The 22,850-nt window shown below is 44.5% G+C and overlaps 1 protein-coding gene across 1 annotated transcript in view; it reads right to left on the bottom strand.

The window, feature by feature from the left end:
• Positions 1-21,919, bottom strand: part of CRY1 (cryptochrome circadian regulator 1) — a 59,718-nt gene extending 37,799 nt beyond the window's left edge. Inside the window, exon 1 of the mRNA XM_040985014.1 lies at positions 21,109-21,919. Within this exon, the coding sequence (XP_040840948.1) occupies positions 21,109-21,266 (158 nt within the window). The 5' untranslated portion in view covers positions 21,267-21,919. The remainder of the gene's footprint in view (positions 1-21,108) is intronic.
• Positions 21,920-22,850: the final 931 nt, after the last annotated feature.

Here is a 22,850-nt window from a genome sequence, read left to right on the forward strand (position 1 = left end):
AACCAGGGTAGGGGCGGTCCTGGTGGGGGTTATTGTGGGTCGCTCCAACTAGGCTGCAGCTCCCACTGGTTTAGGTGAGGGCCAAATATGTGCGGGGCAGAACCAGGCTGGACCGCAACACCCATTGGTTCCAGTGGAAGTCGGGAGTGAAAACAGAACCAACCCAGCAATTACAACCACCAGCTGATTGGAGCGATGGACGGTGCCTGGCCCTGTACTTGTTAGCACATACAAGAAGTTTCTTTGGAGATCTTCCTAATCTAAATGCTGGACTCAGAACCCTAACGAAGAAAAGAGAGAAGACAGAACAGGTCAACCAACCATCTCAGCTATGATGGACTATGTCAATCAGTGGATTTTTCAAAGACCTCATAGTGCTTGGAGTGGCAAGATTGACAGCGATTCATAACTGTTGCAATATCAAAACCACTCGAGCAAGAACCTCAGAGCATGCCCTACACCCGGGACTTGGGGAGGGTGGGAAATTGGGTGGGCCTTCTCCCTTAATACCCCCCTTTTAAACATGAAGGTAACAATATGGAAAACATACTAGTATTATCCACTTTCCTGTAGCCCTTGAACCTTCTTACTCTAAGTATGTAAAGAATGTCAAAATAAATTTTATTAAAAAAAAAAAAAGATTTATTTATTTTTATTGCAAAGTCAGATACACAGAGGGGAAGATCTTCCATGTAATGATTCACTCCCAAGTGACTGCATCTGTCACAGCTGAGCCAATCCGAAGCCAGGAGCCAGGAACTTTCCTCCTGGTCTCCCACACGGGTACAGGGTCCCAAGGCTTTGGGCCATCCTTGATTGCTTTCCCAGGCCACAAGCAGGGAGCTTGTGGGAATTGGAGATGGGAATTGGAGCCGCCCGGATTAGAACCAGCGCCCATATGGGATCACGGCATGTTCAAGGTGAGCACGTTAACTGCTAGGCCACCACACTGGGCCCGCTCCCTTTTTAAAAAAAAAAAAAAGATTTATTTTTATTATTTTTTCATTGGAAAGGCAGATATACAGAGAGGAGAGACAGAGAGGAAGATCCTCCGTCTGATGATTCACTCTCCAAGTGAGCGCAATGGCCGATACTATGCTGATCCAATCTGAAGCCAGGAGCCTCTTCAGGGTCTCCCACGCGGGTGCAGGTTCCCAAAGCTTTGGGCCGTCCTCGACTGCTTTCCCGGGCCACAGGCAGGGAGCTGGAAGGGAAGCGGGGCTGCCGGAATTAGAACCGGCGCCCATATGGGATCCCGGGCGTGCAAGGCGAGGACCTTTAACCACTTGCGCCACTGCGCCGGGCCCCCGCTCCCTTTTTTGAGATGGGGAGAAACTGAGGCAAAAATTTCAAAGATGTGATGATGGTATAGAGGGACTTAGAAAAATTAACATAATATCTGGAGATGGGAAAGGTCAATTATTGGCCACTGGACAAAAACCTGCGACTAGGCTTTGTTTTTTACTTCTCAATGCCCAAACAATTCCTGTTATTCCACTTCCAATCCAGCATTCTGCTAATTTTGCCAGGAAAGCAGTGAGAGATGGGCCACTATGTAGTTCTCCTGGCATTCACATAAGAGACCAAGATGGAGTTCTAGGCTCCTGGCTTCAGCCTGCCCAACCCTGGATGCTGCAGTCATCTGGAGAACGAATTAGAGAATACAAGATATCTTTGATTGTAAAATAAATAAAAATAGCTTACAGATTTCTTTCAAATAAAATAATTATTTCATGTCATTCCTTCAAATAAAATACATTATTTTTCTGAAATCAAACTGACCCAAATTGAGGGTCATTATACAAAGCATCTGATCAATACTCAAATCTATTAACTTTATTAAAAAAAAGAAAACGGGGAAGGCAGGTGGGCATCTGAACCAGCTATAAAGTTGCTGTTTGGATCATTCACCTGACTCATCACAGAGCCTAAGGTCAGGTCCCAGCTTTCTTCTTGACTCCAGCTTCCTGCTGATGAACTCCCTGGGAGGCACAGGCACAGGCACAGGCCGGAGCAGCTGGGTCCCTCCTAGGCATGTGGGAAACCTGTAAGGAGTTCCTGCCTCCTGGATTTCACCTGGCCCAACCTGGGATGCTGCGGGCATTTGGGGATGATCAATCTCTGCATGTCTGTCTGTGTCTCCCCCTTTCAAACAAGATGAAAATAAAAAATAACAAAGTCTATGGAAAATGAAATTACAAGATATTTTAAAATGGGGAGAGACAGAGGTAGAGGTGTGAGTATGTGTGTATGTGTGTACAACACACTGTAGAATTGTAGTGCTACACAATGCTTTCACAGTCCACAAGCAGGGAGCTGGAAGGGAAGTGGGGCAGCCAGGACACGAACTGGCACCCACATGGGATACTGTGGCATGCAAGGTGAGGAGTTTAGCCACTAGGCTACTATGCCGGGCCCAAAAAAGCAATCTTAAAACATCAGAAAGGCAAAAGATTCTTTTCAAGTACACATGGAATATTTATAAAAACTGATTTTGTAACAGGTTATATACAACATTCAGCAAATTTTTTTTAAAAAAACTGGTATAATTCACATATTTTATATGAAAACCCACTTTTCTAAGCAGTATATTGATAAAACATGATAGAAATTTCAGAAAACACCTAGAAATGAACAGCATGAAGAAAAGTAAATTTAAGTAGTATAGGATGCAACTGAAGCAGAACTTAGGAAATATTAGGATAATTCAAAATGTCAGTGAAAAAATGAGATTAAATGGTAACTTTATTTTGGTTTTAAAATGTTTAAATGTTGGGCCTGGTACAATAGACTAGTGTCTAAAGTCCTCATCTCATATGTACTGGGATCCCATATAGGCGCTGGTTCATGTCCTGGCAACTCCGCTTCCCATTCAGCTCCCTGCCTGTGGCCTGGGAAAGCAGTTGAGGATGGGCCAAAGCCTTGGGATCCTGCACCCATATGGAAGACCCATAATGGGCTCCTGGCTTCGGATTGGCTCAGCTCTGGCTGTTGTAGCCCCTTGGAGAGTGAACCAGCAAATGGAAGATCTTCCTCTCTGTCTCTCCTTCACTCTATAAATCTGACCTTGCAATAAAAATAAAACTTTAAAAAAATTTTTAATAGAAAATGCAAATTCTTAATGGAAACAAAAGTTGTTACACAAAAAGGTAATACAAGCTTTTGACAAGTAAGAAAAAAATGGAAAGACAGAAACAAAAATATTAAGAATAAAAAATGGGTCATAATCTCAGTAGGGAGATTAAATGGAAAAATAAGGAGGTATTAACAATCTTATAGAAATAAAATTTAAAACTTAGATGAAATGGACAAACTCTTTAATAAAACTGACTGATGACTGGCAATTACACTGCTGCCTGTAATGTTGACATTCCACACGGGCAATGGCTTGAGAGCCTACTGCTCCACTTCGGATCCACCTCCCTGCTGATGCACCTGAGGAAGCAGCAGCAGATGGCCCAGTGCATGTGTCCCTTTGACCCACAGCGGAGATGAAGATACAGCTCCCGGCCCCTGGCATTAGCCTGGTCTAGGTCAGCCACCAGCCATGTGCAGAGTGAACCAATGGACAGAAGACATCTAGCTCTCTCTGTCTTTTGAATAAAATAAATTTAAAAGCCTAATTTTAAAGAAACTTAGAAACTTACCAAAATGAATTCAAGAGAGTTAAAAGAACATGAATCATGCCAGAAGTCTTTGAAAACACTGAATCTGTAGTTTTAAAAATTATAAGGAAAAAAAGTTACAAGGAAAACAAAAGAGCCATTAAGATTTATTTATTTATTTATTTGTTTATTTATTTTTACTTATAAGTCAGATATACAGAGAGAAGGAGAGACAAAGAGGAGGATCTTCCATCTGCTGATTCACTCCCCAAGTGGCCAAAATGTCTTGAGGTGAACATCTGAAGCTAGGAGCCAGGAGCTTCTTCCAGGCCTCCCACATGGGTGCAGGGTCCCAGGGCTTTAGGCTGTCCTTGACTGCTTTTCCAGGCCATAAGCAGGGAGCTGGATGGGAAGTGGGGCTGCCTGAATTAGGACTGGTGCCCATATGGGATCCCAGTGAGTACAAGACAAGGACTTTAACCACTAGGCTACCATGCAGGAGCTGCGTTTTTGTTTTTTTAAATATTTATTTCTTTGAAAGGCAGAGTGACACGCAGGGACACAATCACAGAGACATACTCCATTCACTGGTTTGGTCTCCAGATGCCTGCCATAGCCAGGCCCTAGCCCAGGTTGTAGTAAGAAAGTAGGAACTCCATCCATGACATGTGATACGACCGGAAGATCTAGGAAATGGACGTGTCATACACCCTATTACAGTGTCTTTGGTTGGGGGGGGGTGCAGTAATGCTCCCTCTTTTCCCTCTTTCCCTCCACTTCCTTACCCTTTATAATCTGTAACCTGTGCATAATAAAGCGGACATTCCTCACCAGGTTGTCTCTGGTGGTTCTCGCAGCCGGAGGCCACCGTCTGCTTCACCCTTGCTGACCTCAGGGCCTGCTGGCAGCCCTATACCCCAAGAATTTGAAGAGATGGAAGCTCTCTGTCCTTGTAATAATGCTTTCAGATAAGTAAATCTTTAAAAATAATAGTTGCTGTGATTCACCTCATTCACAGAAGGAAGGAAGAACATTATTGATCAGGTGCAGCAAGAGTAACAACAAAAACTCAATTTCTATGTAGCTTCAACAAAACTAGGACTAGAAGTTGACTTCCTCTGTCAGAAAGAGTATCCACAAAAATGCAGAAACAGATTAGTGAAATGCTGAAACTATCCTCTTTACAACTGGCAAGACATTAAGGAGGCCTGCTACTGTTACCAACACTCTACTCAGTGTTACCAGAGCTCTAACCAGTATAGTAACAGAAGAACAATAAATAAAAGATACAAAGACAGAAAAATAAAAAACAAAATAATGGTTACTTACCGATGGTTGGTATATTGATACCATGACAGAGAAAAAGGAAATACATAAAACATAAGTGATAAGGAGTTTCAAAAAGTTACCATAACTTAACTTCTAAACCAAATTACACCAATAATTTATATAATTTATGCTCTAATCTGAAAAAACATATAAGCTATTTATAATCCAGAAATCTTACTCCTTATCTAATTTTAGAAACCAGTATATTATTAGCCCATCAAGTTAAGCCAAGCCAAATATAACATTATACTTTCAGGCTTTAAAGGATTTTCATACAACTAAATAACATCTGCCTAAAATGTTCAAAAGTATTCTGTCCTAGATCTATGAATACTGTTTTTTTTTTCTGAAATGTAATAAGTAGGCTTATGTGAAATTTCTTTCAGAGAAGACTAGTAGAGACGAAAACTAATTTTTATAAAGATTTAATTATTGGGCTTGGCTAGATGGCTCAATTGGCTAAATTCTCACCTTGCATGCCACAGTATCCCATGTTGGCGCCGGTTCATGTCCCGGCTGCTCCACTTCCCATCCCGCTCCCTACTTGTGGCCTTGCAAAGCAGCAGAGGACAGCCCAAAGCCTTGGGACTCTGCACCTGTGTGGGAGACCCAGAAGAAACTCCTGGTTCCTGGTTACGGATTGGCTCAGCTGCGATCCTTGCGGCCATTTGGGGAATGAACCAATGGATGGAAGGTTATTCTCTGTGTCTCTCCTTCTCTCTGTAAACATGCCTTTCCAAGAAAAAAAAATCTTAAAAACAAAAAAGAATTTGCTTATTTAAATGAGAGAGACAGAAACAGAGAAACCTCTCATCTACTAGTTCACTCCCCAGTTACCTGCAACAACCACAGCTGTGCTAGGACAAAGCCAACAATCAGGAACTAGGGGCGGGTGTGCCATCTTGGGGGCAGGAGCTCAGTTACGTCAGTCATCACCTGCCGCCTCCCCGCATGTCATCCAGCAGGAAGCAGGGACAGAACTGGAACCAGAATATATGTCCTCAACAAGAAATGCAGGTGTCCTACCATTATGCCAAATACCCATTCCCATTCCCCCTTTTTTCTAATAGATGGCCTAGTACATGATATTACTGCAAAAACTGACAAACAATGTAATCTATTAAAATGTGCTCAAAACTTATTATTATGTGTCAGATGTTGGGGAGTCCCTGAGAATTTTTTTTAAAAAGTCAGTGTCTGATATAATGAAATTTGTAAGTCTGATGATAATTATGATAAAGATGAGAACAGCAGAAAACATTTAGAAACTAAGTTAGATACAACTCACTTAACATGTATATACTCAACAAATATACCAAGTTACTCAGGCCAAGTTCTCACCTATCTAGTCAGAACAGAACAGACTTACACTTCTGTAACAAACCCCTAAATCGGTGGCTGATAAAATTGTTTATCTTCCTTGTGTCAAAGGCACTGAAGCTCCAGGCAACTGTTACCTAAATGGTGACTTAATCATCCAGTTAATTTGATCTTGTAGTTCTATAATTTCCCTTCTTCAGCAGAGGAAAAACTAGAAAAGCAAACAAGGGCTTTACAATGCTTCAGTTAAGCATTTCCTCACACAATTCATTAACCAGAGCAAGTTACATGGCTTCACCAGACTGCAAAGGAAGCTGAGATATGAAATATCTCAAGTCCAGGTCAGAAAAGTGAATTGTAATTCATGGACACTAGCAACAATCCTTAACCTCTCTTTCTTTCATAGGCCCCTTATGACAGGGTAGCAAACCTTAACAACAGTAGTCTTATAATACAACCAGAATATGGCTACTATTCACTACTGTCTTGGAACAAATGTAATGTAGGACTCCCCAGTTGTTCTAAGCAGAAAAAGGAGGAGGAGGAGAAAGAGAAAAAGGAGGAGAAGAGGAAGGAGGAGGAGGAGGGAAGGACAGAGGGAGAGAGGGAAGGAGGGTGAGAGAAAGGCAGGAAGGAAGGTAAGAAGGGAAAAAAGAAAGGAAGGAAGGAAGGAAGGAAGGAAGACGAAGGAAGGAAGACGAAGGAAGGAAGGAAGGAAGGAAGGAAGGAAGGAAGGAAGGAAGGAAGGAAGGAAGACGACCCTTAAAATGGTCTCCTAGGTCCTGAAGATGAAACCAGGCAACCATCACTTCTTTGACTCCGCTGCTCCACCCTCTTTCACTCCGTTCCAGTCTCGCATATGACATGCCAGAAATGTTCCTGAGTGCATTTACACAGGATGCTCTTTCCATCCAGAACACACTTCTAGCAAGCCTAACATGATTCAACTGCATACTTCTGATAGAGCTCCAATGTCCACTGGCTCATTCCTCAGATGCCCAAAATAGACAGGGCTGGGCTAGGCAAAAGCCAGGAGCTTCACTGGGGATTTTCTACATGGTTACAGGGGCCCAAACACTGAACCATATTCTGCTTCCCTTATATTATCATTAACAGGGAACTGGACTGGAAGAGCAGCAGCCAGGACTCCAACCACTGCCAATATGGGATACTGGCATTATAAGTGGTGGCTTAAAACCTGCACAACACTGCTGAACCAATGACATTTTTTAAAGAAATAAAAATAATTCTTAAATTCATATGGAACCACAAATTACCCCAGCAGTCAAAACAATTTTTAAAAATCTGAAGCCATCACTCTTCCTCATTTTTTTAAAGATTTATTTTTATTATTTTTTTATTGGAAAGGCGGATAGACAGAGAGGAGAGACAGAGAGGAAGGTCTTCTGTCCAATGATTCACTCCCCAAGTGAGCTGCAACGGCCGATGCTATGCTGATCCGAAGCCAGGAGCCTCTTCCAGGTCTCCCACGCGGGTGCAGGGTCCCAAAGCACTGGGCCGTCCTCGACTGCTTTCCCAGGCCATAAGCAGGGAGCTGGAAGGGAAGCGGGGCTGCAGGGATTAGAACCGACGCCCATATGGGATCCTGGGCATGCAAGGCGAGGACCTTAACCACTACGCCACGGCGCTGGGCCCCACTCTTCCTCATTTTAAACTATATTACTTAGGTAGACTAATAAAAACAGAAACTAGTATAGACATAAATTAATAGTTCGGAATAGCAAATCAAGAAATAAATTCACACACATACATATGGTCAAATGATCTACAACAGGGAGATCTAGAGTATACAATATGGAAAGGAAAATGTGACAATTGATATCATAAAGTCAATATCCACAGGCAAAAGAACGAAACTGGCCCCTTACGTTACAACATGGGGAAGAAACAAATTAAGTATATTAAAGACTTACACAACGTCAGCAACTGTAAAGCTCCTAGAAGACTTAGGGGGGAAATAAATGATACTGGCTTGCTAATGATTTCAAACCCACCAAAGACACTAGCAACAAAAGCAAAAATAAACAATTGAGACATCAAATAAAAATCTCTTCATTGCGAAGGAAATCATCAGCACAGTGAAAAAGCAACTTATGGTTTAGGAGAAAATATTTCCAGACCATTTAGCTGATAAAGGATTAATTTCTAAGATATATAAAGAACCACTGTAACTCAAGATAACAATACTAATAACTCAGTTTAAAATGGGTAAAAGGAGCAGGAATTGTGGTGCCGTGGGTTGTCATATCTAGGTGCTTCCAGTACCACCTACTCCATTTCCAAATTCAGCTTCCTGCTAATGCCTCCTTAGCAGCAGCAAATGACAACTCAAGAACTTGGAGCCTGTCACCCATGAGATGCAGAAGTCTGGGCTCCAAGCTTTGGATTGCCCAGTCCTGGCTGCTGCAGGCATCCGGGGAATAAAAGAGTGAATGGCAGTCTTTGTCTCCCTCAAATATAAAGATAATCACAGAAATGTAAGTGAAAATCACAGAGATACTACCTTATACCTACTAGGACACCTGTTTTTGAAAAGGAAAGTTAACAGGTATTGCCAAAGATGTGGAGGAACTGGAACCCCAGCAATTGATGGAGATGAAAAGTGATGTGATCACAATACTAAGAGAAGTGAAATACTCCCAAAAGATCAAAACCTTAACTATCACATGATTAGCAATCTTACTTGTAGGTATTTGACCAAAACAACTGAAACCAGAATCTCAAATAAAAATACAGAGAAAGATGGAGGAATGAAAAAATGTTCAACTAATAGGACCATTAATGTGATGTGGCATCCAGTAAAAAAAAAAAAAAAGAGGGAGCCCAGCTGCGTGGCCTAGTGGCTAAAGTCCTCGCCTTGAACGTGCCAGGATCCCATAAGGGCACCGGTTCTAATCCCGGCAGCTCCACTTCCCATCCAGCTCCCTGCCTGTGGCCTGGGAAAGCAGTCGAGGATGGCCCAAAGCCTTGGGACCCTGCACCCGCGTGGGAGACCTGGAAGAAGTTCCTGGCTCCTGGCTTCAGATTGGCGCAGCACCGGCTGTTGCGGCTTGCTTGGGGAGTGAATCATCGGATAGAAGATCTTCCTCTCTCTCTCTCCTCCTCTCTGTATATTTGACTTTGTAATAAGAATAAATCTTAAAAAAAAAATGAGAAAAACTACAAGCAAGAAGGCTCTAGCCTTGTCCTTGACCACAAATTGCTACTAAATATTTATACAAGTGGAAATAAAAAATATTCCCTATCCATATAGACATTACAGATGAAATTGCATGAAAAATATTCTATATATAGAAAAATGAGAACAGAAGTGTACTTAACTAACTCAACATGCTATTTAAATAAAAAGCCACATTTAAGCTTGCACTAATTTCTAGGATGAAATTATAAATTATTTCTAATTTCATTGGGACTTTGGTCCTACTGTTATTGAAAAATCTACATAAAGTTTCAAAGATGTTTGATATGGACCTTTTACTTCACAGTTTTTCACACTGTAACAACAACAGAGTGGAAATATATCTTCTGCAATTAAATTACAGTATTATTAATCTATATAACTCATACCTTCTAAATTTTTAAAAATCAGAGATAATTGTAACAAAGGTTTCCAACCAATGTTTTTCTATTTTTAAAGAGTGCTGTTTTTGACCCTAAAAGAAGACAAAGTCAGGTAGAAGATCTACTTAAAGGTTTTAAGAGAGTTATGTGGAATTTAATCAAAGCCTGTTAAACAGCTGCAAAAAGCAAACTATTTTAGAGCAAGGTAAACATGTTTTCTAATTAGTAGATAGGTCAACAGAAACTTCCCCTCTCCAAAAATTTTACTTAAAAATGTTTAAAAATGGGCCCGGCGCGGTGGCGCAAGTGGTTAAAGGTCCTCGCCTTGCACGCCCGGGATCCCATATGGGCGCCGGTTCTAATCCCGGCAGCCCCGCTTCCCTTCCAGCTCCCTGCCTGTGGCCTGGGAAAGCAGTCGAGGACGGCCCAAAGCTTTGGGAACCTGCACCCATGTGGGAGACCCGGAAGAGGCTCCTGGCTTCGGATCGGCATAGTATCGGCCCGTTGCAGCTCACTTGGGGAGTGAATCATCGGACGGAAGATCTTCCTCTCTGTCTCTCCTCTCTGTATATCTGCCTTTCCAATGAAAAAATAATAAAAATAAATCTTTAAAAAAAAATGTTTAAAAATTATTCTGAGTATTTTGCTCTATGATGTAAACTATAAACAAATATCCCAAGTTTACCAGAGTTTCTCCAGTTGTAACCTCATAAGGTTGACACTGGTATAAATCAAGAAGCAACAGGTCACAGGTTTAGCACAGCTAGATTTGCTATTTCTACAACGACAGCAGCTCCATTCCACAACGGCAGTTTCTTAAACAATGTTATATAATCAATTATTTCTTCAACAAATATTTATAAGAAACTAGTGACTGTATTAGATGTTAGAAATATTATGCTCCTTTTAAAGACATTTACTTGAAAGGCAGAGCTGCAGAGAGAGAACGAGAAGGAGATCAATTTTCACCCACTGGCTCACACCCCAAATGGCTGTCACAACTGAGACTGGGCCAGGCCAAAGTCACGAACTAGGAACTTCTTCCAGGACTCCCATGTGGATGGCAGGGACCTAAAGACTGGAGACACCTTCCACTGCTTTCCCAGGAGCATGAGCAGAGAGTTGGGCTGGAATTGGAGCAGCTGGGATGTTAAACAGTACACCTATGGAAAGCTAGCATTGCAGGTGGTAGCTTAACCCGCAATGCTACAATGTCTGCCCCAACATTTTAAAAAAGGATACAATTATTGCTGATTGGGAAAAAGGATTTTTGGAGAATAAAGAAGTAGAGACTGATGCTTAAGTTAACATAGGAAATCCTGAATGATAAAAGAATATTTGTGAGGAAACCTGAAGAAAAATGATGGAGTAATTATGCTGGTGGAAAAAACATTATGTTCACATGAACAGCAAATGAATTTTAAAATATTTAAAGATCCAGTAGGCTGCAATTTTGAGAATGAAAAGCAGGTTTTGTGAGGTTAGATTAGGAAGATATTAAATTCCAGTTCACATGATACCTTGCTAATTCTGGCAAGACTTTTCCTTTTATTCCGAGATGTAATACATTTTGGGTTGATTTTACATTTTGGATTGTGTCCAAGGGGTACAATAGACTGATGGGGAAGAAGCAGAAAACCAATAAACCCCTGCCACTCTGCCTCCAATTCAGGTTCCTACTAATGTGCCTGGCTTGGGAAGGCAGCAGAAGGTGGTCTAAAGACTTGAGCCCCTGCAACCAACCCATGTGTAAAACCAGGATGGAGCTCCTGGCTTAGATTTAGCTGTTGCAGTGATTTGGGGAGTGAACCAAGGAACGGAGGAACTCTCCCTGTGCCTCCCGGACCTTCACTTCTCTTTCTCCATTTTTCAAATAAGTAAATCTTAAATAAATCCTAAAGCAAAACAAAAGAACCTAAAAGGAAACAATACTAGGTAATGGCTTGACTCAAGGAGTAATAAAGAAAACAGAAAGTAGTCATATGTAGGTAAATAAACACTGGCCTTATAAAACAACAGATACTGTATCGTCATTTCTTCAACAAAAATTGACAAGAATCAGACTATGTAAGTCAGAAACAGGTTAATTGAAGAGTTTTAAGGGACCAAAAAAAAAAGGACAAAATAGTCTTGTTAAAAGATTTATTTATCTCACAGCCCAAGTGCAGAAAGAAAAGGGCAGGAGAGAGAAATCTTCCACCTTCTGATTACCCTCCCCTCCTCCCAAATGATGACCATGGATGGGACTGGTTGAGGTTGAAGGTAGGAGCCTGGAATTCTGTCCAAGTCTCCCACAGGGGTGACAGGGGCCTTCCTAGGCAAATTGGCAGGGAGCAGAATTGGAAAAAGCACAGCCAGGACTAAACCTGTCACTCCAGGATGGGATACTGGTGTCGCAAGCAGCACCTTACCCATACCACATTATCAGCCTGGGACAAAAATCACTGCCCCAATAAAAGGACAAATTGTTGATTAACGTAAGACATTGATCAATGTGCCTCTGAGAATTTCGAGAGTAAACACTGAAAGAGCAGTTAAAATAATGTGTAACTCCAAGCCAGCTGGGGTTGAAATTCACATTAATAGAATTTACAAGAAGATAAAGAAATAGAAGGGAAAGAACACAAATGAAACACAAAATAAGATGGCAGGTAAAAAGCCAAATTCTCTGGTAATTAGAATGAATGTAAATAGGCTAAAGAAATGCTCCAATTCAAAAACTAAAGCTGGGTAGGTGTTTGGTGCAGTGAGTTAAGCAGCCACATGTGATACCCACATTTCATATGAAGAGTGCCTGCTTTCACAGCCTGGTTCTTCTCCCCATTTCAACTTCCTGCAAATGAGCACCCTCGGAAGCCACAGGTTCTTAAGTACTTGGGTTACTACCACCCACATGGGAGACCCAGATCGAGTCCTAGAGTCCTGGCTTCAGCCTAGCCCAACCTTGGCTATTGCTGGCTTTGAGCAAGTGAACCAGAGGATGAGAGACCTTTCAAATAGAGTTCAGTGTTATGGAGTAGTGGATAATGCACCATCTGTGACTCTGGAGTCCCATATGGGTGCCAGTCAAGAGTGTAGCTGTGGGCATGGCGCAGTGGCCTACCGGCTAAAGTCCTCGCTTTGAATGCGCCGGGATCCCATAAGGGCACTGGTTCTAATCCCGGCAGCTCCACTTCCCATCCAGCTCCCTGCTTGTGGCCTGGGAAAGCAGTCGAGGATGGCCCAGGGCCTTGGGACCCTGCACCCATGTGGGAAACCTGGAGGAAGTTCCTGGCTCCTGGCTTCGGATCGGCATAGCCCTGGCCGTTGCGCTCAGTTGGAGAGTGAATCACTGGATGGAAGATCTTTCTCTCTATCTCTCCTTCTCTCTGTATATCTGGCTTTCCAATAAAAATAAAACAAATCTTAAAAAAAAAAAGCACGTAGCTGCTCCATTTCCCATCTAGCTCTCTACTATTGTGCCTGATAAAGCAACAGAAGACAGCTTAAGTACCTGGGGTTCAGCACCTACATGGGAGACCAGGAAGAAGCTCCTAGCTTCTGGCTCCTGGTTTTGGACCAGCCCAGCGCCAGCTTTAGTGGCTATCTAGTGAGTGAACCAGCTGACTGGAACAGTGCCTGTTCTCTCTAACTCTGCCCTTCAAATAAATACATGAATCACTGAAAAACAAACAAACAAACAAGGACTGGCGGCTCAACAGATTAATCACTACCATCAAGCACCAGCATCCCATATGGACACTAGTTCTTGTCCTGGCTGCTCCACTTCTGATCTAGCTCCCTGCTTATGACCTGGGAAAGCAGTGAAGGTAGCCCAAAGCTTTGTGACCCTGGGCCCATGTGAGAGACTCAGAAAAAGTTCCTGGCTCCTGGCTTCAAATTGGCTCAGCTTCAGCCATTGTGGCTACTTGGAGATGGAAAAACTTGGTCTCTCCTTGTTTCTGTAAATCTGCCTTCCCAAAATATAAATAAATAAATAAATCTTCAAAAAATCACAAAGGAATAAAAACCTATCAGACCAATTAGTCTGCCGCCCCCCTAAAAAAACCCCAACAATCTGATTGCAACCCACAAAACCAAATATATGCTGTTTACAAGACATTATCTAAAGCAAAGGTTCCAAATGAAAACCAAAAAATTTCGCATAGTGGGTGCTTGGTCTAGCAGTTAAGCTGTCCCATGTCCCACTTTGATACCTGCTCTAGCTCCTTCTTTCAGCTTTCTGTTAACTCAGACATTCAGATCTGGAGCCAGTGTGATTACAAACTGTTGGGTTCCTGCAACTCATGTGGCTCCCAGCTTTGACCCACTCAGCCCCAGATGGAATGGACATCTGGGAGCTCCCAGCATGCACACATACAGATGCATACATACACACATCTCTCTCTCAAAAAAACAAAACAAAACAAAACAAAAAACCACATAAACACTTACAATTTTTAACTTCAAGGAGCCCAGCGTCGTGGCCTACCAGCTAAGTTCTTGCCTTGAACGTGCCGGGATCCCATAAGGGCGCCGGTTCTAATCCCCGCAGCTCTACTTCCCATCCAGCTCCCTGCCTGTGGCCTGGGAAAGCATTTGAGGACGGCCCAAAGGTTTGGGACCCTGCACCCGCATGGAAGACCCGGAAGAAGTTCCTGGTTCCCGGCTCCAGATCGGCACAGCACCAGCTGTTGCAGCTCACTTGGGGAGTGAATCATCAGATGGAAGATCTTCCTCTCTGTCTCTCCTCCTCTCTGTATATCTGACTTTGTAATAAAAAATAAATAAATCTCTAAAAAAAATTGTTTTTAAACTTCAAATAGAGACAAAACTTTATGATTAAATGGAGTATTTCACCATCCTTTTGATAATAATTGAGACCAAAGACCAAAAATGAATTCAAACTTGTTAGAAAACACAGGAATAGCATTGACATAACTGGAAAACAGGAAATATTCCAGGTAGTAGCAGTTTTTCTGTATTTCTGTCTTCAGCTGATCCTAAGCTTTGACTTCTGTCTCCTTGCACTGTGTGGCCATCAAAACCACTGATGAGGAGCACAGCCACTACCCAGGGCAGCTGCTGGGGCACAGTGGAAAGCACCTCCCATCTTGGTATGCTGATCTGAGTCCTGAATGCTCCACTGTCAATTCAACTTCCCGCTAATGTGTGTGTGGCAAACAGGGGATGATGACTCAAGTACCCGAGTCCCTGTCAGCCACATGGGAAACCGAGGCGGAGTACCTGGCTCCTGGCTCCTGGCTTCAGCCTGGCCCAGCCCCAGTTGCTGCCACTTGAGGAGTAAACCAGTATATGAAAGGTATCTATCCTTCACCCACCTCCCACCTTCTCTGCCTTTCAAATAAACAATTAATACACTGTTCAGAGTCTGGGACCAAAAGATAGCCTAAGGACAAAAGCTTGATTCTATCTGTGATCTTCAAAAAGTTAAAAAAAAAAGTTATTATAAAAATCCATGCATGAATTTGAAATTTTTATACCAAAATAAACTTTTTTTTAGTTCCCATTGTTGCATGAATCTTTAAAAACTACCTTCATACAGGTTATTAAGCACTGTTCAGTCCTTTGGTTAGATTTGCAGCTAAATTCAAATTATCAAGGTGCCAGAAAACTCAAACCACAAATTTAAAATGCCTTAATGGTATAGTGACTTAATGCCACCACAAAGTACAAATTTTTCTGAAGAAATACTATTTTTTCTAGGCATTTCAGGTACAGAATCTTTTTACCTAAAAATAGTCATAATGTTACTTTTCCATTCCATTTTTACGCTTCTTATAATGCATTAGTTATTACCTCAGGCACAATGACAGTAATAGTGACAACCTTTTTATCTTGTTCCAGACTGCAAAACATCTTCTAAAATGTACCCATTAGGCAGGAGACTGACTTGTGAGTTAATTTTATATAACTATATTAATGAGGTAGTCTCCTATTTCTGCTTGAGTACTACCTTTCATTAAGAATGGCTACTGAACTTTATCAAAAGTCTTTGCAGCATCAATGGATACATGATTTTTCTTTGATCAATTGAATAATTCTTGTATTATCAATATGAACATAATTTTAAAATAATTATATATTGACTTGAGAAAACTATATATAGCTTCCTCTTCTTTTACTATGTCCTAGAACAATTTCTACAGTACTTGTTATATGTTCCTTAAAACTTTTATAGAACCTAACTTTGCAAAGGTAACTCTTTAATAGTATTACTTATCTCTTCTACAAGATCAATGCTTAGAAAAAACTTCAGTAAAACACAAAAACATCTGGCACTTATTAGTAATATGAGAAAGGGACTGTAACAGCAATATTGGTGATTATTAAAATAAAAGAATGAGCCAGCACAACGGTTCAAAAGGTTAATCCTCCACCTCCAAGTGTGGTATCCTTTGTGGGCACTGGCTCATATCCTGGCTGCTCCACTATCCATTCAGCTACCTGCTTATGGCCTAGGAAAGCAGTAAAAGATGTCCCAAAGTCTTGGGAGACTTGGAAGAAGCTCCTGGCTCCTGGCTTTGAATCAGCTCAGCTCCAGTCATTGAGGCTATTTGGGGAGTGAACCAGCAGGTGGAATATCTTTCTCTCTTTCTCTCCTCCCTGTAAATCTGACTTTCCAATAAAGATAAATAAATCTTGAAAATAAAAGAGTGTACCATACAACTTTAGCAATACATACAGAGAGGAGGAGAGACAGAGAGGAAGATTTTTCCATCCGATGATTCACTCCCCAAGTGAGCCACAACAGCTGGTGCTGCACCGATCCAAAGCCAGAAGCCAGGAGCCAGGAACTTTCTCCAGGTCCCTCATGTGGGGGCAGGGTCAAAATGCTTTGGGCCATTCTCGACTGCTTTCCCAGACTACAAACAGGGAGCTGGATGGGAAGTGGAACTGCTGGGATTAGAACCAGGTGCGTTCAAGAAAAGGACTTCAGCCACTAGGCCACTGTGCCAGGCCCCCTAGACACCAGTTCTAAACTCAGCAGCTCACTTCTGATGCAGCTCCTTGCTAATACGCTTAGGAAAGCAGTACAGGATGTCTCAAGTGTTTGGGACTCTGCTCTTACATGGGAGGCCTGGAGGAAGCTCTGAGCTCCTGACTTTGGTCTGGCAGAGTTGGCTGTTGTGGCCATTTGGGTGTGTAAATGAGCAGATGAAAGTTCCCTCTTGCTCTGTTTCCATCTCCCTACAATCATGTAATGATCCTAGCTGAACCAGCAATGTTGTAAGACTTGCCGAGCTAGATGCATAAGCTTTCACATGCTCTGACCGCTACTGTCATTGCTGTATTTTACCACCAGAGGACAGCCAGTTTAAGAAGCTATGAAAGAATTTTAAAAAGTTCAGAGAAGCCAAGAAACTTAATGGATTTCAGCCTAGCAGTTAAGAATATCAGATCTGTTACCCAGCCCTAGCTCCTGAATCCAGCTTTTTACTAAGGCAGATTGTGTGACAAAGTAATGATCAGTGAAGTAAACAGGTTCCTGCCACCCATGTGTAAGACTTGGACTGAGTTCCTGGCTCCCAGCTCCCACTTGGCCAAGCCCAAATCATTGAGGGCATTTGGAGAACAAACCAGCAGATGAGACCACTCTGTCTCACTCACTCTTGGCCTCTAAAAAAACTTAAAATTAAAGCACAACAGTAACTAACCTCTAAGAGAGAGAGAGCGAGAGAAAGGAATTTGATCCAGTTTGAAGTCAGTTTCCCTTAGTCTGTCCCACTACATCTGCCAATAAACTCTCCTCTGTGAAAGCCTGTTTAACTCGGGCAACCAATCAGCAATTAAAAGAGAACATCTCCTCTTTTCACTCATTATTCAGCTACACCTGCCTCCTCACTAGTACCAGAATACAGTGTCTTTCCCTACGCTGTTCCGCTATGCAATTTGGAATGCTTTTTCCTCTGCCAGAAATTTCCTTTCCTTCATTCTTTGGTTATTAAGATGCACTTCATATTTCAAGGCTGAGCTCAAATGTGTCAATGGAACAGCCTAAAATTGGAGAAACAAGCAGACAGCCTGATTATGGAGATTCTCACAGATGCTCTGGCTTTCTCAAAGTAAACCTATGGGTAAAGAAATCTCACTGAAGGATTTTAAAGCATAAATGGCATGACTGAATCTACAAAAACTAAAATATAACCTTGGGTACTGTGCAAAAAAGAATTATAGAAGGTCAAGGGAGACAATGATTTGTAAATTAGTAAAATAATCTAGGCAAGGGTGACTGCCACAGACATTGGGACCCACTGGGAATGTCCACATCCCATGTCCTAGGGGCTACATTTAGGAACCAGCAACGCTTCCAACTTCAGTTTCCCGCTACTGCATTCCCAGGGAGGTAGCCGAGAGTGGCTCAAGGCTTCACTCACCTGCGAGTCCTTTATTAAATTCCCAGCTTCACTGTTGGTGTTTAGAGAGTGAACCAACAGATGGAAGCTTTCTGTCTCAGCTTCTCAAACAGTGATTTAAAAAAAAAAAAAGCCTGGCTATAAAAGAACTGAGAAATACTAGTCTTAAGAGAGGGTAGACAAGAAAAGCATTTTTCCTTCGATTTGGAGCTTTTGTTTACAAAGGCTGATTTTAAGCTTGTCTAAAGGTTGATTGGAGGAACCTAAAAATTGACAAAGAGAAAAGATAAAGGTGTAGTCCAAAAAAAAAAAAAAAAGCAAAGTCTTTGAAATGGAGCACACATTTGAATTGAGGCAGCAATATCTATTCCTCTGATACAGAAAATTAAGAGGATATTTCCCCTAGAATTGAGGCCACATTATAAATAGTAGGAGATAAGATACATTGGCTCGAGGTAGATCTTCAAGGCCAAGCCAAATAATCTGAGATTAGAATGCTGAATGAGGAAATTAATAAGGTCACTTAAACATGAAATTATTGACTCCAAGACACTACTCATTCACCAAACTACTATTATAAGAAAAATTTGGGTACTATGAGTCATTTTTTCCTCTCCTTAGGATTTATTTCTTTGAGAGGCAGAGTTACAGAAAGGGAAAGGAAGAGATCTTTCACCTCCTGGTTCACTCATCAAACGGCCACAGCACTTGAGGCTGGACTAGGCCAAAGCCAGGAGCAAGGAACTCTGTCCGTGTTTCCCATGTGAGATGCAGGAGCAGCTGGATCATGAACCAGCGTTCTGAAATGGGATTAGGTATCCCAGGAAAGTGCCTTAACCCTCTGCACCACAATGCCAGCCCGGTACTCCGAGTATTGATTACAACTCTTGCCTCTGATATGATTATTGGTAATATTATGAATTATATTGAATTCAGTATTTTGAGAAACTTTATTTATTTATTTATATATTTATTTATTTACATTTGAAAGGCAGAGGGACATACACAGAGAACTCCTATCCACTGGTTCACTTCTCAAACAACTGCTCTGGCTGGGCCAGACAAAAGCAAGGAACCTGATCCAGGGCTCCCACGTTGGGGGCAGGGACCAACTATTTAGGTCATCATCTGCTGCCTCCCAGGTACTTCCTGCACTAACAGGAAGCTGAAACTAGGGCCAGGAGCCAGCATTATGGCAGTGTAGGTTAAACCATCACCCTCAACATTGGTATCCTATAAGTGCCCTAATTCCAGTCACAGCCGCTCCATTTCCAAAGTCAACTTCCTGTTAATGTGCCTGGGAAAGTAGTAGAATACAACCCAGTGCCTGGGACCCCTGCTCCCATGTGGCACACCAGAACAAAGCCACTGACTCCTGCCTTTGGTCTGGCCCAGCCCTGGTTTTTTAGGTTATTTGAGGAATGGAACAATAGATGGATGCCCGTCTATCCCTCTCTCTCCTCCTCCAACTTTTGTTTCAAATAAATAAATAAATCTCAAAAGAAAGAAGAAATTGAGAACAGAGCCAGGACTTCAACCCAGTAACTCCAGCACGGGAGGTGGGTGTCATAACCCCTGGGCCAATGCCCACTCCTAAATCCAACTTGACATTTTCAGTCTTCATCTTATTCATCCTATCAACAGTACTTTGAAGTAAGCAAAACACTGTTACGAAGCCACTGTCATTACTGGCCTTGATAAATGCAATAGCCTTCTAACTCATCCGTTCAATTCTTATCTATCTCCACTCCGCCAACTGTTTATTCTCAGAGCCACAACCAAAAAAAATTTTTTTTAATCAGATCACATCACGTCTGTTATGACCCTGTAATTATTCTATTCCCACCTCGCTGAGTAAAAGCTCACAACTTGGTAACTGCTTGCAGAGCTCCCCTCCGTCTGGCCTCTATGGCAACCCTGACCTCATCCCTACGACCCTGGCCTCCGTGTGCTCCGTTCATTCCTGCTCTGCAGTCCCTCCCGAAGGCCAAGCACCCTCCCGGCTCGTCACACCTGTGCCCCACGCAGCTCTTCCTGCCAGCCCGTCCCCTCCCTGTGCTTTCCCCTAGGTGAACATCCTACCACACCCCCGTTCACTTCTCTGTTCTGTTTTGCTCCACAGCCCCGAAAATTCTCTCTATTTTGCCTCCCTCCGCTTCTGAGGAGGACAGGACGTTCCGCCGGCTTCGCTTAGGGGTCCTGCAGGTGCCAGGCCCCCCCAGTCCGTCCCCGCACCGAAAGCTTTCACTCTTCCCAAAGGGTCCAAGGACCGGCCCCAGCCTGCTCTACCAAGGGGTTCTAAATCGACCCAGGATGGCTTTCCGCGCACTAATCCTAGAAGGACTGTACTCTGCCTAGAAAGAGAAGCTGTACTTTGTCTTGTCCACCACAAGGAGGAGTTGAGAGGAAGCGCTAAGAGAAACCAGACATTTCTTTCCGTTGCTTTTCCCGCAGTAACCTCAAGGTGGAAGAAAACTGCATTCGGGGCCGATACTGAATGAATGATTTTTTTTTTCTGCTTACTACGAGTCACCTAGGCACACACAAGCGTAAACGTTCATGGGCGCTAGCCTTTCGAGGGCCACAAAAAGGCTAGCGACTCCATCCACAGGCCACACTAAAGAAGCGAGAGGGCGTTTCTGTAACTCCGCCACCAATTCCTCCCCAAAATGCAGGCGCAGAGCTCCAGGAGGGCAGACAGCCACCTAGGCGAACAACGAGGGCCCAGGTGCTCCCGTTCATCGGCACCCCTCTGACTGGAGGACGACCAAGTTCGTACTGTTTAAGACCTAGAGCATCCTTACTGCTCTGGACCGGCACAAGCAACGCGCTCGCTGGTCTCAATTCTCAGATTCGGCCGATCGCACCTAATTCATCGAACACCGGAACCCACTGCCCGCGGGCCGCCCACTCACCTCCACCTGTTGATGCCCACGTTGGAGGAGCCGGCGAACCAGGGGTCGAGGATGTAGACGCAGCGGATGGTGTCGGCGCCCTGAATGCACTCCTTCAGGGCGGGGTTGTCGTGCAGCCGGAGCCCCTTGCGGAACCAGTGCACGGCGTTCACCCCCATGCCCGGGCCCGGAGGGCGGCGCGCGGCCGCCGACTTCCTCCACCCAGCAATTCAAGGGAAGGGAGTCCGGTTCATAACCGACACCTTCGCTTCTAAGGGAGAACCGCCGCACACGAGGGGTGGGGACCGGGCGGCAAGAGGGGGGACAGGAGTCCGAGGAGGGGACCCGAGAGGGAGAGGGCGCTGGAGGCGCAGCAGGACGATCGATCAATGGAGGTTGCCCGGTCGGCGGAGCCTGGGTGTGACGCCCTTTTAGGAGCCGGCGTCCGCTGCAAGCACCCGGAGGACACGCATAACTTCGTGGGCCTCGGACCCCCCGCAGCGTGAGAAAATTCCAGAAGCTCCAGCCGCCACCACGGCCCGAGCCGGCCCCCACGACAGCCCCAGGAGGTTCGTCACGGAAACCTCGCCCCGCCGAGGCGGCCGCTCGGGAGGGAAAACGACCCGCCTGAGGTGAGTCACCGAGAAGCACGAGAAGGGGGACTCAGCCCCTGTCGGTGACGCGGCCTGTCGGCCCCAGAGAGAGCGAGCGAGCGAGTGAGGGTGAGGGCCGATGACGGAGGGCGAAGGCGGGGGTCGAGGCCGCTGGACGGCTGCCGGCCGGTGACCGGTCCCGAGGCTGCCCGGGTGACTCCGCCACCACCGCGCCGCGTCAGCGGCCCCGGCCCGGCCCCCCGGCTTCTCATTGGAGGGTGCGTTCCCCACGTGAGCACCGGCACCTCACGTTTCTGAAGTGTGTTTACTACACTAGGGCTGGCTGGGGAGTCGGCTCGCACTTGAGACGCTCCCGGAGTGGCAGCGGTCCCTCGACCCCAAAGCTGTCACCCCTAAACCAAACCACGGGCTCCCAGCCCCTGCACCCGGTCCCCAGACCGAGTGGTTTACAGCCTTCTGGAAGCTCCCGAGGCCGCCACAGGCCCCATGTGACGGGAGGCTCGACCCCGCCTCCGGGGGCCGTGAAAGGCCACCATTGGCTGAGGCTTGCTGAGACCCGGATGAGCACGGGGCTGCGGGGAGCTCGCGGGCGCGCGCGCTCCTCTGGAAGGTGCGCGTGCGCCCTCGCCGCGTTCCAGAGGGGCGGAGGGCAGAGCCGGCGAGCGGGGGCGCGCTCGGGTGCTGCTGTATGGGGTCGGTGGGATTGAGGAGAGTTGGCTGTCGTCCTCCGAGAGTTAACGTGGTTGCGAAAAGGGATGCCGAATGGAGTGGAGGTGGGAAGGTGACTGGATGGAAGGAGTGCTGACTCCGCGTAGGTTTTAAGCCCAAACCCATGTGCTTGGATCCAGCTTTAGGCGGGGAACACAAGGCATGTGCCCAGTGGGCACCCCCACCATTTTTCCGGCCCTCCATCGCAGCGTGTTTGCACGTGGCTCTGAAGCCGCGTGTTGACTGACAGATGCTGTGGGCATCCTGGGGGTGAAGCAGCAGATGGGACATCTCTGCCTTCAAGTAAAAATCTTAAAATGAGGTACACATATTGTGACGCAGCAGGTTAAACCTCTGCCTGGGACTCCCACGCCCTATTGTAGGGGTGCAAATTCAAGTCCCAGCTAATTGGCTCCCTGCTAATGCACTTAGGAAAAGAGT

The sequence above is a fragment of the Ochotona curzoniae genome, unplaced genomic scaffold (assembly GCF_017591425.1).
Source record: "Ochotona curzoniae isolate NIBS_2020 unplaced genomic scaffold, NIBS_Ocur_1.0 contig_1014, whole genome shotgun sequence".
NCBI lineage: Eukaryota > Metazoa > Chordata > Mammalia > Lagomorpha > Ochotonidae > Ochotona > Ochotona curzoniae.